The following is a 14,751-nucleotide window of genomic DNA, read 5'->3' on the forward strand; positions in this document are numbered from 1 at the left end:
TTTATGACATGACTAAAAAAGTGTTTTAGTGCTTACTCGCGTGTCCGTGACCACTCCTCTACACTTTCCCAATCGCTTTCTGACACATGAATCAATGGGCGATCTGCATCTTCTGACTGTGTCGGATCGTAATCAGCTACAAATGAAGATTGAGAAATTTTGTTAAGTGCTTTTGCGAGTAAAGCGTCTTCTGGATCCATTTCCAGGTCGAAATCCATTTCTTGACTGAGAAGCACGTCATGGAGTTCTGTGTTTCCATCTTCCTAATAATGTACAAAATAGTTCTTGTATTATACGAAGAGAAAAAAAGTGGAACTTAGAAAATTAACAACATGTGTGAGACAAATATATTACATTATTAACATGACATATTTCAAGTTTACCAAAGTCTACATAAAAAAATAGATTTTTCAAGCGTAGTTTCTAAACACACATATTACATTTTAAAAATAATACTACCACACACACAAATCTAACAACTACATTATCTTTTATATTATACAGAACACATCGTAGCCTAAAAAAAGACATTATTTTTTATTCTAAGGCATCAGGTCTTAGTATTTCTGCGCTTCCTTACCTTTTTGGAAGGGTGCAAAGTCTCCCCATTGCTTAGAATAGCACCTGCAGACCTCGTTATGGATTTGGAGGCGGCAATTGTTGACGCTTTAGCAGCTAAAGGGATGACACTGGTAGATGTTTTTGCCGGTAAAGGAACGTCACCAGCTGTGCCTGCGAGTGTGAAAAATAAATGCAATGAGATTTTTGCATATAAAGCAATGAAATAATTTGCTTTTGTGTGAAACGTACCAGATAGTGATTTTGCTGCAAATATGGGAACATCATTGGTAGATGTTTTTGCCGGTAGAGGAACGTCACCAGCTGTGCCTGCGAGTGTGAAAAATAAATGCAATGAGATTTTTGCATATAAAGCAATGAAATAATTTGCAAATGTGTGAAACGTACGAGATAGTGATTTTGCTGCAAATATGGGAACATCATTGGTAGATGTTTTTGCCGGTAAAGGAACGTCACTAGCTGTGCCTGCGAGTGTAAAAAATAAATGCAATGAGATTTTTGCATATAAAGCAAAGCAATGAAATAATTTACAAATGTGTGAAATGTACCAGATAATGATTTTGCTGCGGTGGGAGTAGCAGTAGTGAATCCACCTGCTTGGATGGGTTCCATAATCTTCTTCTCAAGCATCTCCACTATGTTTTCTATTTTCTTCTCCAACAGCTCTACTCGACTATCAATGTTCGCCTGAAGTCTCTCCTCCAAAGCTTTTAACGAGGTCTGCAAAAGTCCTTGAATAAAAGACTTAAAGTCCCCATCGATGGCTTTCGCAGCTGATCGATCGCACATCAACTTCTGCTTCCGTGTTTCTGCACCAGGTTCAGCGACCCTTTTCTTTCCTCGACTCGAACCTGCAACTGAGCTAGCTACAGCAGGTGGTGTCCTAAATTGGCTTTCTTCTGCGACATTCTCATTCTCTTCATCTGTTTCTTCCTCATTCTCGTCAAGAGTTGCAGGTATTGCTTCTTCTACCGCCCAATTATGGTGACTCCAATCCATTCCATCATTGATCATCGTTTTAAGACGATCCACTCTTGCGTCAGCCATTTCATCAGGCCATACGAAGTCCAAAGAATCGACTACATCATCATTCCCAGTGGAAGAGATATAGTGATAGAGCTTCTCCTGTAAAAACAAAAATGGGACAATTAGCATGGAAATACAACAAAGCAAAAAAAAAAAAAAACCGCAAAAGAATCAGAAATCACCTTCGTGCGAAACGTATGTTCGATATGCTTAATATCTGAAATTTTCACATAGCTAATGCCGTTCCACTTAGAGTATCTAGCAACACCAGCGATCACATCGTCCAATCTTGAAGACAGCATATATCCGAGAACGGGAATTGCCTCCATGATCCAGATTTGAAAAGGTATTGAGAAGCCATTCAGTGCATAGCCTGTAGATTGCGTCAACTTCACACGAACTTTCTTGATACTCTGCACTAGAAAATTAAACGCTACACGTCCCCATGGGTACTTCCGTAGCTTCTCTAGATCCATAACAAGAATGATATATTCTTTTGGGATATTAATGGTCTTGCTCTTTGCCATTACCAGAGAAGCAATAACATACAAGTACACTAACCGCAACCTGTCTTCACGCGTCCATTTGTTGACACGCCCAAGATACTTAGTTTCTATGTTAGACAAAGTAATTCCACGTTTGCTTCTCAACAACTTACTCCAGAACCCGCCATCATCAACCCAATCACTGAAATCACAAGTCTTATCGTCGTCCGTGTTCAGTCCAGTAATCGCATGAAATTCTTGCAGAGAAAATCGAAGAGGTCTCCCCGCAAACACGAACCATAGCTCGTGTTTCTTGTCGGTGATGAGCTCCTTACACAGAAAGCTATGGATTAGTCGCCCTGAATATCCCATGTCGTTCTCGATAATCGACAAAACAGGTCCAAAGACAGGGTCTAGCAGAACTTTTTTGTATTCGTCTGAAAGTGCTTTCTTAACGGGGTCCATTGTGTTAAGAATGCATCGATTGTTGATCTTGTCAATATCATTCACAAAACTAGGCTCGAAAAGCAGTTTCGGAAGTTCCTCGTCCATACCTACGAATAAAAACAAAAAAGACATGGCAAAAAATTTGGCTTCAACTTCATCACGACAACTAATTAAACTACCGGTATATTAATTAAAGCATATAGTATATGGGTTTAACAGTGTCATTTTTTCTTTTATATATTGAATTCGAACTTCTTTAACAGAAGCAAAATACTAATCGTTCCAATATTTGTACGCAAAGACACAAACAAAACCAAGTTCATCGTTATACAATATTTAATACAGATTCCCTTTCAAAGTTTGAAATCTTCAAAGATATGCTCTGTCTCAGCTAATTAGTTCATTGTATTTGTAATCAAATGATGGCTTTGATTGATAACTTAGTTTTCTGCAGCGGTAAAGGTTATACCGTTAATTTAGTGAGAAATCACATATAATATAAAATTTTATGTATCGAAATGAATACTACAACTAATTCTTCTGTATACCGTTAGCTTATACATAGAGGAATGGTTTATTGATGACATTCAAACTTCCATAAGACAATGATGTAATCTAATCGGTCAGAACTGGTGTTCGACAAATACATTGTTACCTAAAGCCAAAAAAAAAGTAGCTCAAGGTGCCTAACACATCAAAGTTGAAACCTATTCAAGCTGATAACGCATTAATTTGATGAGGTCATGTTTTGACATTACAGACAAGAATAAGAAGCAAGAGTAAAGTAAAACAACTAGTACGTAATCTATACAGACATCCGTAAAGACACTAACTACAGAGCTCGACATTCTTCCCAGAACAGATTTATAAGTTTAGGCACAAGAATGGATCTCATAACGTACCTGCTTTACAATATGCTTCCTAACTTGTTTATGGTAATCTGGATTGCGGAAAAGGTGATCCAGTAAAGCTTGGAACTGCAAAACGAGTATATCATATGAGAACAAACATTTTAAAGTTTCAAAACTTTGAACAAACAACAACAAAATCAACAGAGAGCAAAGACAAATGGCAAAACAAAGAGCTTAGCGAAAAAAAAAGAGCTTAGCGACAACAAAAAAATCAACAGAGAGCAAAGACAAATGGCAAAACAAAGAGCTTAGCGAAAAAAAATGAGCTTAGCGAGAACAACAAAATCAACAGAGAGCAAAGACAAATGGCAAAACAAAGAGCTTAGCGAAAAAAAATGGCAAAACTAAGACATTAGTTTACTTCACATGGTGAAATCAACAAGCTATTGTGATCAAAACTTCTATATAAACCCAGAAAAAGCATGATGAGAAAACTTCAAATAGCTAATGCATCTCAACCATATAAGCGATAAAACACAGTAGAAGAATATATAGCCAAATGAGAAAGGAAGTTGTTTACGACTATTGCGACGGAAACGACTGACGGAAACGACGGAGAACGACTATGATGGATTCACGGCAGATAAAGACATGCAAGCTGATTATCAAGGTGGAGAAAGATTTTGGAATATAGATGCCACTGAATCTGCCTACAATGGAACTAAAACCAAATGACATTAGAAATCACAGAATCAAAATTAAAAAACTCCATATTCGAAATTAGCAATTCCAGCATTGAAAATTGGATAACCCAGAATAATGCATGCAGCTAGAATTGAAATTTACAATCATATATGCGAAACTAATCGAAATTAGACTCAAACAAGTAACAGAAACTGTAAATCAAAAAAACCTCCCCAAATCAATTGAGTATTTGTAAACCCTAAACTCGAAACTGAATGATAACGAAGAAGACAGGCGAATGAGAAAAACATTATAGACTGTTTAGACTGTGTCTTTACCTGAATTTGATTTTCCGGCGAAAACGTCGATTGTGGGAAGAGTCTGTGTTGTAACTTAAGCACTTAGAGTAGGCATAGACTCGTGCACTTAGAGAAGGATTTAATATAGCGTAATAAGGCTGAATGATTCTCATTAGACACACGATGTACACAATATATAGAGATTACATAAGTAGGATTAGGTATAAATGTTTGACTAATCTACCCTCTGTACATATACATATTATATGCCCCCTCAAGATGGAGGGGCTCTTGTCACTCCAATCTTGTTAAACAGTTCTTGAAATCTCTGGCGTGACAATGGTTTGGTGAGTGCGTCGGCCAACTGATCCTTCGTAGAAACATGACTTACCCGTAACGCTCCGGTTTGTACATATCCTCGTACAAAATGATAATCCAATGCCAAGTGTTTCATCCGGGAATGAAAGATTGGGTTTGCACTCAGGTAAGTAGCTCCCACATTATCACAATAAACCACAGGAGATGAAGGTAGCTGTATGCCAAGTTCAGTCAAAAGAGAACATACCCATCGAATTTCTGAAGTAGTGTTTGCAACAGCTCTATATTCCGCCTCTGTCGTCGAGCGAGCAACGCCTTTAAGACCATGCGATCGGTGACGACCCCAAGTATAAAATGTATGCATTTGTAGACACAAAATCATCAGTGTCCCCAGCCCAATCCGCATCGGAGAATCCATGTAATGACAGTGGTGTGTGAGCTTTTAGAAAAATCCCGTGAGACATTGTTCCAGCGAGGTACCTGAGCACTCTTTTTGTTGCTTGCCAGTGAATTTCCGTCGGGCAGTGCATAAATTGGGAGAGCCTATTCACCACATACGCTATATCTGGTCGAGTAAATGCCAAGTACTGTAAACTACCAATCACGGATCTATACTCACTGGGGTCGACGAGCGCATTGCCGGATTGAAGAGTTAAGTGCGGCGTTATTGCCATTGGTGTGGAAACTGGCTTAGCATCTAACATCTTCGTCTTCTGTAGCAAATCATGAATATATTTTCGCTGCATTAGGTGTAAACCTTGGGAAGACCTTGTTGCTTCAATACCCAGAAAATAAGTCAGATCAGTAGGTTCCTTCAGAGAGAAACGGCGAGCCAAAGCACCAATGAATTGCTGAATGAGAAGCCCAGTACTGCCTGTGACAATAATGTCATCTACATAAACCAGTATGTATGCCATATCAGAGCCGTGGATGTATACAAACACAGATGTATCAGCCAATGAGTTTAGAAAACCGATGGAACATAGAAACGTTTTCAGCTCTTCATATCATGCCCTTGGAGCCTGTTTCAAACCGTATAACGCTTTCCGTAGACGACAGACATGATGGGGTCGATCTTTGTCTTCAAAGCCAGGTGGTTGTGAGACGTAAACTTCGTCAGTGAGTGTTCCTTGAAGGAATGCGTTATTTACGTCGAGTTGTTTTATGTCCCACGAACGAGCTACTGCAAGTTGAAGCACTGTCCTGATGGTAACCGATTTCACCACCGGGCTAAATGTCTCTGAATAATCAAGACCATATTGTTGATTGAAACCTCTCGCTACCAACTGTGCCTTATACCTGTCAAGATCAATATTGGGTAAATACTTTAGTGTAAAAATCCACTTTGTTGCAATTACATTTTGATTTGGACTTGGTGGAACCAAATCAAATGTATGATTGCGAATTTGGGCATTAAACTCCTCTCCCATGGCCATTCTCCATTTCCGATCTTGCAAGGCTTGAGTTATGGTCGTTGGTATATCTGGTGTGGGTTTGGTGGCGAGGAGGGTGAATTTGGTTTTTGGTTTAGTGATTTGGTTTTTGGCACGGGTTCTCATTGGGTGTGTGTTGACGGGAGCAGGTGGTGATTGAGTTTCTGTTAAAGTCGGGATTGTAGAGGAAGAAGATGGTATGTTGGTGGTGGGATTCGTATTTGGGTTTGGTGTTGGGCTTGGGATTGGATTTGTAGGATTTTGGGCTTGGGTCTCTGCAACACTAACATTAGTTGGGCTTGATAAATTATTTTCTGAGCCCATATCATGTGTGTTTCCACTTTGCAACACATCGAGTCGTCTCTCCGACGAAGACGTTGACGTACCAGTTTCTTGTTGTGGCGGTGAAGGATCTGTGCTCGGGGGCAGAGTCAGCGACGGTGACATCTGTTGATGAGTGGATACGAGTGGCGATGAGGACAGAGGAACAGGTATTCGATTGTGTGGTCTCACAACTTCAGGCGGTTCGGATTCATGTATCTTCGCCGTGGTGTTAGTGGCAAACGGGAACCTCTCTTCCACGAATTGGACATGTCTGGATATATAAATACGGCCAGACACTGGTTCCAAGCAAATGTAAGCACTCTGTGTTAAGGAATATCCCAAAAACACACACGGTTGTGATCAATTCTCCAATTTGTGCTTATTATAAGGTCGCAACCACGGGAAGCATAAGCAACCAAACACCCTGAGCTTGAGGTAGTTTGGAGCCTGTTGAAACAGTCGTGCATATGGAGATTCGTCATTGATCACCGGGCTTGGTAACCGATTAATCAGATATATCACCGTGGCAAAAAGCGTAGGTCCAATAGTGTGGTGGAAGAGAAGCTTGATGAAGGAGAGTTAAACCCGTTTCCACTAAGTGTCGATGCTTCCGCTCGGAGATACCGTTATGTTCTGGCGTGTGTGGAGGAGATGTCAAATGAGATATTCCGTGAGACATCAGAAACGGTCGTAATCCCACATACTCGCCTCCATTATCAGAATATAAAGTTCTAATTTTTCTTTGGAAACGTGTCTCCACCAAGTTTTTAAACGCCATGAATATCTCTCGAACCTGAGATTTCTGCTTCATCGGATAAAACCATGTATATCTCGTATAATGGTCCACAAGAATGAGATAATACTTATAATTGTCGATAGAGACAACAGGCGAAGTCCACACATCCGAATATATGTATTCCAATGGGTTATGAGAGGTGATTGTGTTTGAATAAAAAGGAAGTTTGTGGCTTTTATTAATAAGGCAATGAGAACATGGGTATTGTTTTTGAGAAGAATGAGAAAGCGGTAAAGAAAATTTAGAAATAAGTGTTTGTAAAACTGAAGATGATGGATGGCCAAGCCAGGAATGCCATGATGGAATGGAAGTTTTGGTGTTGGTGAAGCAAAGAGGGAGACAGTGGTGTTTGGTTTGATTGGCCACTCGTATAACTCATCTTTAGTTTTCCCTTGGAGTAATTGGGCCCCTGTGCTGAGATCCTTCACCTGAAAATAAGCCGGAAAGAATTCCACAAAACTCGGTTAGCGTTACAGAGACGGTAAACAGAGATGAGGTTTTTATGAATGTTTGGGACATAAAGGATATCATTTAATTTAAGTAAACGAGAGGGGGTATAGAGGTTTGATGAACCAGTATGCGAGATCGGAATCGTGGAGCCATCAGCTATGGTGACTTCTTCGCCACCATGATAAGGCTGATGTAGAGACAGGTTGGCTAGATCTGTTGTGAGGTGATGCGTGGCACCGCTGTCGAGAATCCAGTTATTTGGATTGTAAGTGTTCGCTGCTACCATGTTCGCTCTAGGCTGCCACGGAGCTGGTGATGGAGAGTAGCTGTTGGTGGCCGGGCTGTTGTACTGGCCGGTAGAGTATTGCAGCTGTGAGCAACGGCGTGCGCTGTGTCCATGGACGCCGCAGATTTGACAACGCCCTTGATATCCACGAGGAGCATGTTGATCCTGTCGCGGCTGGAATTGTTGTTGTTGCCACGTTTGGTTCTGGCGATGATGAGATCGTTGATTACGATTTCCACCATGATGGTTGTTGGACTTGTTTGTGTTGTTGGTGTTGGAGCTGCGGTATTGTGTGACGTTGGCCGAGACTGGAATCGATGGTGAGGGAACCACCATGGACTGTAGTTTTACCTCGTAGTTAATCAGCTTCTCATGAACTTCCGTGAGAGACGGAGGAGCGTCGCGTCCTTCGATTTGATCAATGACTTGTTTGTAATCATCAGTTAGACCACCAAGAATATAATCAATCTGATCCTCGTGTTCCATGGGTTTTCCAAGAAGTGCCAATTGATCAAATCAGGTCGTTAAACCTTGTATGTATTCATTGATTGACTTACTTCCCTTAGTCCACTGTTTGATTTGCTGTCGGAGCTGTTGTTGGTGTCCACGGCTGGGGTTTGCATAAGTAGAAGACAAAGTTGTCCAGATTTCGGCAGATGTCTTCGTTCTCGAGAGGATGGGTTGAAAGGAGATCGAAATTGCACCAAGTAATGCACTGTATATCAGCTTATCCTGGCGCTTCCAGATTGTGTAATCACTGTTGACGGTGACGACACCATTGGTGGTTAACGTCGCTGGTGGGGCAACCACGGATCCGTCGACATAGCCAGCCAGATCGTAACCGTCAAGTAAGGCGTGAACTTGACGATTCCACATCAAATAGTTTGTTGATGTCAACTTGGTAACATTTGACATGTTAACATTTAGGAGAGTTGGAGCCCCAGAGATCGGAATTGTTTCAGAAGAGATGGTCGGTGAAGCCATGACAAACAAGAGAAAGGTTAATTCAAGAAGAAGTAAAAAAATTTGAAAGAAAAGATGGAGGCGGCTGGATTTTTAGGTCTAAGATCTCTGCTCTGATACCATATAGCGTAATAAGGCTGAATGATTCTCATTAGACACACGATGTACACAATATATAGAGATTACATAAGTAGGATTAGGTATAAATGTTTGACTAATCTACCCTCTGTACATATACACATTATATTTAAGTCTTAATTAATCTTACTGTCCAACGGTTAGAGTTCTTGATGTGTTGTAACTTAAGCACTTAGAGTAGGCATAGACTCGTGCTCCTTTTAGTTTTGGCTTATTTGGTGAATTTAAAGAAACAAAAATTATGTGAAGCTGTAACAAAGTCTTTTAATTATATTTTGTACAAATAGATAAATCAACATAACTTTTTGGACTTTCTAGACCATTAATGGAATCTTAGTTAACCACCAAAGCAACCAGTGTGACAGTGTCACTCCGGCTAACCTATGAGGGATGTACAGTGCCGTGCCTAGGATTTTGGAGGCTTTAGGCTAAAATTAAAATGTGGTCCTTTTAATGAAATTATATAAAAAATTAGTAATCAAATGTGTAGTAATATTTTTAAAAAATTTGGTGAAAAAATAGTTATACTTTTATGCGGCTGAGGATCGAACTTGAACAAAATAAAAATATGCACAAGACAAATTAGCCAACTAAGGAAACTATAATTCACTTGTTAAATGTGGCCTCTAAACTTAATAAATAAGATGTGGTCTTAAGCGATTGCCTTTTTCATTTCACTGTAGGCACTGGGGATGTATTTGTATTTAATTTCAAGGCATGCCCAAGTTGCTTGTCCTCCCATCAAGGCACGTAGAATTCTTTTTAGGGGTATGGTTTTTTTTTCCACCCTCGGAATGATATCGAGAGATATTATTTCAGTGTTATTACACCCTGAGACCGCCGAAGAAGTGCCTTGACGACCGCAGCCACTACTTTTGTTTTCCTTTTTCTTGACCTATCTCCATCTTTTTTTCATGCTGGAGACTTACCATTATGAGTAGGTTGGCTCCTGCGATTGTCTTGCTTTCTTTGAAATTTATATTTTGATCAATTGAAAAAAAAAAACCAAAGAGTGAGACGTGATCCACTTGGGATTTGTTTGACCAAGTTGATTTCTATTGGCTAGCCTCGTTGTTAGTCCCTTAGTTTATTGGAGAAGAAGTATTCTAAAGATTGACCACAAAGTGGTTATGATGTTTATGGACATAAACATAATTAAGATGGATTCGTTCAATTTTTTACTTTTTATTTTTATTTTTTGATGTTTTGTTCGCCCTAAACCTATGATGGGCACAACGTTTCTTTTGTTCACACTTATAAAAGGCAAGATTGGGCAAACTCAAAACCCTAATATCGACTTAGAGAACCCCATAAAGCTGTTTTTCTTCTTCTTCCTACGGAGATCAGATTACAAAGAGAGAAATAATGAAGATGTCAGATCTTCCATTGGATTTGGTAGATGAAATACTCTCTCGGATATCAGCCACATCTATGTCTACATGCAAACGATGGAACTTGTTATTCAAAGATCCAGGATTCTCCAAGAAGCATCTTCGTAAAACTCCAAAGCAGTATCGTGTTCTCATGTTGAAGGATTATAAGCTTTATTCAATGAGCCTTGATCACAACGTTTTCCCTTCATCTATAGAGTTTAAATATGCACTAAGCCTAAAGTATTTGCATTATAATTCAGGACAAGTCGATATAGTGCAAGTTTTTCACTGTGATGGTTTGTTGTTATGCATCACCAGTGACAATAGACTAGTGGTTTGGAATCCTCAGGGGAAAGGAGGTGGATACAACACAAGAGTGGTTACGGGAGATACATTAGGTTTGCTCTAGGATACGAAAACAACAACCAATCTTGCCGCAGCTACAAAATCTTGCGGTCTAGCGAAACAAATGGCCAAGTTCGTGGATTTGAAATCTATGAGTTTAGCTCTAATTCATGGAGAGTTGTTAATGCTCCAAATGGCTTCAGAATAGGCATGATATTCTTTGGCGTGTGTTTGAAGGGAAATACTTGGCTTCCTTCTGATTCTGATGATAACAAAGACAAGTACTTACTCAGTTTTGATTTTACAAGAGAGAGATTTAGACGTTTGTGTCTTCCCCAATCTCTGTATCCTGTAAGTTATATGGCTCTATCTTCTGTTAGAGAAGAACAACTCTCACTGATAACTAAGATCAATTATTCAGCAGTTGTGGAGCTGTGGGTGACAAATAAAGTTGATGATACTGAAGCAGAGTTGTCATGGATCAAATCCTTGGCAGTGAACTCTCACAGATATATAGAAAATTTCTTTCTATATAATAGAAGATCGTGCTGTCCATTTATTTTCAGTTATGTTCCAAGTTTGATTCAAATCCCCACCAATGTAGAGACAAAAGCAAAGAAAGAAGAACATTCACAGTTGCTCCTGAGTGCAAATCCCACCTCTTCTTGATTAATTATGTCTATTCAAATGAGGTATGGTCCTCTTTCTTTCTATACCGATCTCTCTCCTCCTCCTTTATTTGATGGCATTGTAATGGGAATTTTAATTTTTTTTTTTTTTTTTTTTGTTTCTTCGTTTTTGCTTTTATAGACAATGTCGTTGTGATTGCTTTCAATGAACCCGCTGAATTTTTTTCTTCACTCCTTGGAATTATTTTGGTTGTGAGTTCTTTGTGTAAAGTCATCATCTAAAGCCTTTGCCTTAACAATGATATTTCTCTGTTTTCAGATTTTGTAAGTATTTTGATTTGACATGTAAATTAAAATGTAACAAAATGATGTATTCGTAAGAAATTAATTTGATGAGACATGTTCATTTGTTTTGAGTTTCCATGTTGTTAAAGATGAAACATGTTCATTAGTCTAAGAGTTAAAACTAAGGGTTAAATCTGCGAGGTTATTGAAGAAATCAAAATCATTTATTAATTTTCGAGAGAATTATTTATGCATGTATGAATTACAAACTTGGCTTTATATTCCAAGAACAGAGAAGATCTCTAGCTAGGATCTCTTCAGTGATGTCTCAATCCGTTTGAGTTCTTTAGCTACTTGGATCATCTTTGGCCTGTCTTCATATCTCTTCTCGCAGCATCTCAAAGCAAGGACAACACACGCTTCCACTTGCAATCTTTCACCACTTGTGATGTCTTTCACCATCATCGTTGGATAAACCGGATCCATTACTTCATCAAGTTGTCCATTCTCATACAAGTCTTTCGTATAACCAAGAATTCCTTCACGCTTGCGATTAGATCCGGTGAAAAAAACCGGTCTACCACTTAGAAGAACCATCAAAAAGACCCCAAAACTATACACATCGGTATATTCCGTTACGGAGCCCGTGACACGGTATAACGGATCTATGAACCCCGATGTTCCCACCACGGGAACAATCGAGCTTTTCGATTTTCCCTCAGGTAACGTTATCGAGAGAGAGAAGCCAGACAGCTTAGCAGTCCAATTCTTGTCCAAGAAAACGTGTGTTGGCTTAACATCTCTATGAACTGTGATCTTAGGGAATGCTGTGTGAAGATAAGCCACCGCATTTGCAATCTCCTTCCCAATCTTTAACCGAACATTCCACGGAAGTAAAGATTCTTCCTCCAAGTTAACCATAACACCTCCTCGCTGATTCAAGACTCCATGTTCTGCGTTTTCAAACACAAGAACAGGATAACAAGACTCCAAACAGTATCCCAACAATTTGAGAAAGTTGCTGTGATTACTCACCCGAGTAGACAAGACGAAGTCATTGTAAACCTCTCCTACTTTGTGTTCTGTACCTTTATCCACGAGGTATCTCTTGATCATGTAGCTTCTGTTTTCGATGATACCTCTGTACCACCACGTGTGGAAACCCTCGAAGGCGACAAAACAGGTGGAATCGAAGTTCTTTGTGGATTTAAGGATCTGATCGAAAGAGAAACTGCGTAGAGGCACGGATTTGCCATTACAATCAGCGATGAGTTCTTGTAACAAGATGCTTCCGTTCTCCAAGAACCAGCTTTTTTCTTGAAAGTCCTTTTCATTGTTTTTCTCAGATCTCAGTTTCTGCTTCAACTTCTTCACCATCGATCCCATTTACGAAATTAAATAACAAATTTCTGCGAAAAGATGTTAACAGTTCCTCCAAAATCAAGAATGACCTGAAGAAAAAAAAAAAGCAATCTTATCTTTCTAAGAGGAAACAAAGTATTATCATTGGTCAAGTTGGAAAAAACTGCACAAATACACGGCCAAGTATTATGAGTGGACGAAGATTAATATCTGATATCAAAATAATCTGATTTCTTATGATAAAAAGTACATCTCAAATTATAATTTTATAGATTATATTTATAGATAGTCAAGTTACTTATCAATTTAAACTTTAAAGTGAAAAAAACTTTAAAGTGAAAAAAAAAAAAACTTTAAAGTGATTTTTTCTTGTAAAATGACCTCAGATTATTACACACGTACACAATTCGCATGTACACAAAAAATACCTCCATTCCTGATGTGGTGTGAAATTTAGAGGTACAATAAAAAAATATCACACATGTACACAATTGACATGAAGAGAAGGTTCAATCAAAAAAACATTTGACGTATATATTTGTTTATGTATATGTATTTCAAAAGTTCTGTACAATGACTTTATAGTTCGGTATTCAAATGAAATCTATGAATTTATTTTTGCTGTTTAAAAAAAAAAAAAAAAAACTCAAGTTACTCATAATATCTGATTGTACATTAACATTTTACCCGAAATCGAGAGAGAAAGATGAAGGTCTTCTCTTTTGTTCATGAACGCCTAAGTAATCGTGTTAATAATTGGTCCGCAAGACTTTTTTCCAAGAGTGGAAAAGAAATTCAGATTAAATTGGTGGCTCAAGCTGTCTCTACTTACGTTATGTCTTGTTTTCTCCTTCCTAAAGGAGTTACAGACAAACTTCAGAGCGCCATTGCCAACTTTTGGTGGAGTTAAAAAAAAACTAGCAACGGGATCCACTGAATTGCTTGGGACAAGGTTTGTACTCCAAAGGATATGGGAGGCCTTAGATTTAGAGATCTAAATGATTTTAATCTAGCCTTACTAGCGAAGCAACTATGGAAACTCATTCAGTACCCTTCATCTCTTCTGGCTCGGGTGCTAAGAGGAAGATATTATCGACAATCAGATCCGCTAGAGGATCAAAATGTCTACTCACCATCCTATGGATGGAGGAGTATGTTGGCCGCAAAACCGTATCTTAAAATTGGACTAAGGAAGACGATAGGGTCGGGGCTAAATACGAGGGCGTGGAGTGAGCCTTGGATCGCCGACGCCAGGCAACCCCCCAGATCGGACTTCAGGACCCAGGAGTGTTAGTTTACTCCTTTATCCGTCAAGATACGAAGCAATGAGATGAGCCTCTTCTAAGAGAATTTTTATGTCCCCGCTGTTGGAATCCTGAAGAATCTATCAACCATCTTTTGTTTTTATGTCCCCCGGCTTTACAAGTCTGGGCGTTATCGGACTTTCCGTCCCTTCCGGGTCTCTTTCCGAATAGCTCTATTTACCAAAATATGAGCTTTCTCTTTTGGAAAACAAAAGAGTTAAGCATGACAGATCCTCAAAAGGATATCTATCCTTGGATCTTGTGATATATTTGGAAAGCGAGGAACGACAAGATCTTCAACGGGAAAGAAATTTCCCCTGTAGATACTTTGATCCACGCCAAGGTTTAAGCAGAAAGTTGGGTGATTGCAAACC

General features: G+C 39.1%; 1 protein-coding gene and 1 pseudogene across 1 annotated transcript; one reads left to right on the forward strand and one right to left on the reverse strand.

Moving 5' to 3' along the window:
* Positions 1 to 10,450: 10,450 nt before the first annotated feature.
* Positions 10,451 to 11,466, forward strand: LOC18022179 (annotated as a pseudogene).
* A 459-nt stretch (positions 11,467 to 11,925) lies between these two features.
* Positions 11,926 to 13,211, reverse strand: LOC18022180 (non-functional pseudokinase ZED1). The gene has a single exon (XM_006405061.2). The coding sequence runs from the start codon at positions 13,095 to 13,097 to the stop codon at positions 12,018 to 12,020; it is 1,080 nt and encodes a 359-aa protein (XP_006405124.1). The 5' UTR covers positions 13,098 to 13,211; the 3' UTR covers positions 11,926 to 12,017.
* Between the last annotated feature and the right edge of the window lie 1,540 nt (positions 13,212 to 14,751).

This window comes from Eutrema salsugineum, unplaced genomic scaffold (genome assembly GCF_000478725.1).
Source record: "Eutrema salsugineum unplaced genomic scaffold, Eutsalg1_0 scaffold_15, whole genome shotgun sequence".
Taxonomy (NCBI): Eukaryota; Viridiplantae; Streptophyta; class Magnoliopsida; order Brassicales; family Brassicaceae; genus Eutrema; species Eutrema salsugineum.

Coding starts and splice junctions, on each gene's coding strand:
- LOC18022180 (XM_006405061.2), bottom strand. CDS start 13,097: ATGGGATCGATGGTGAAGAAGTTGAAGCAGAAACTGAGATCTGAGAAA.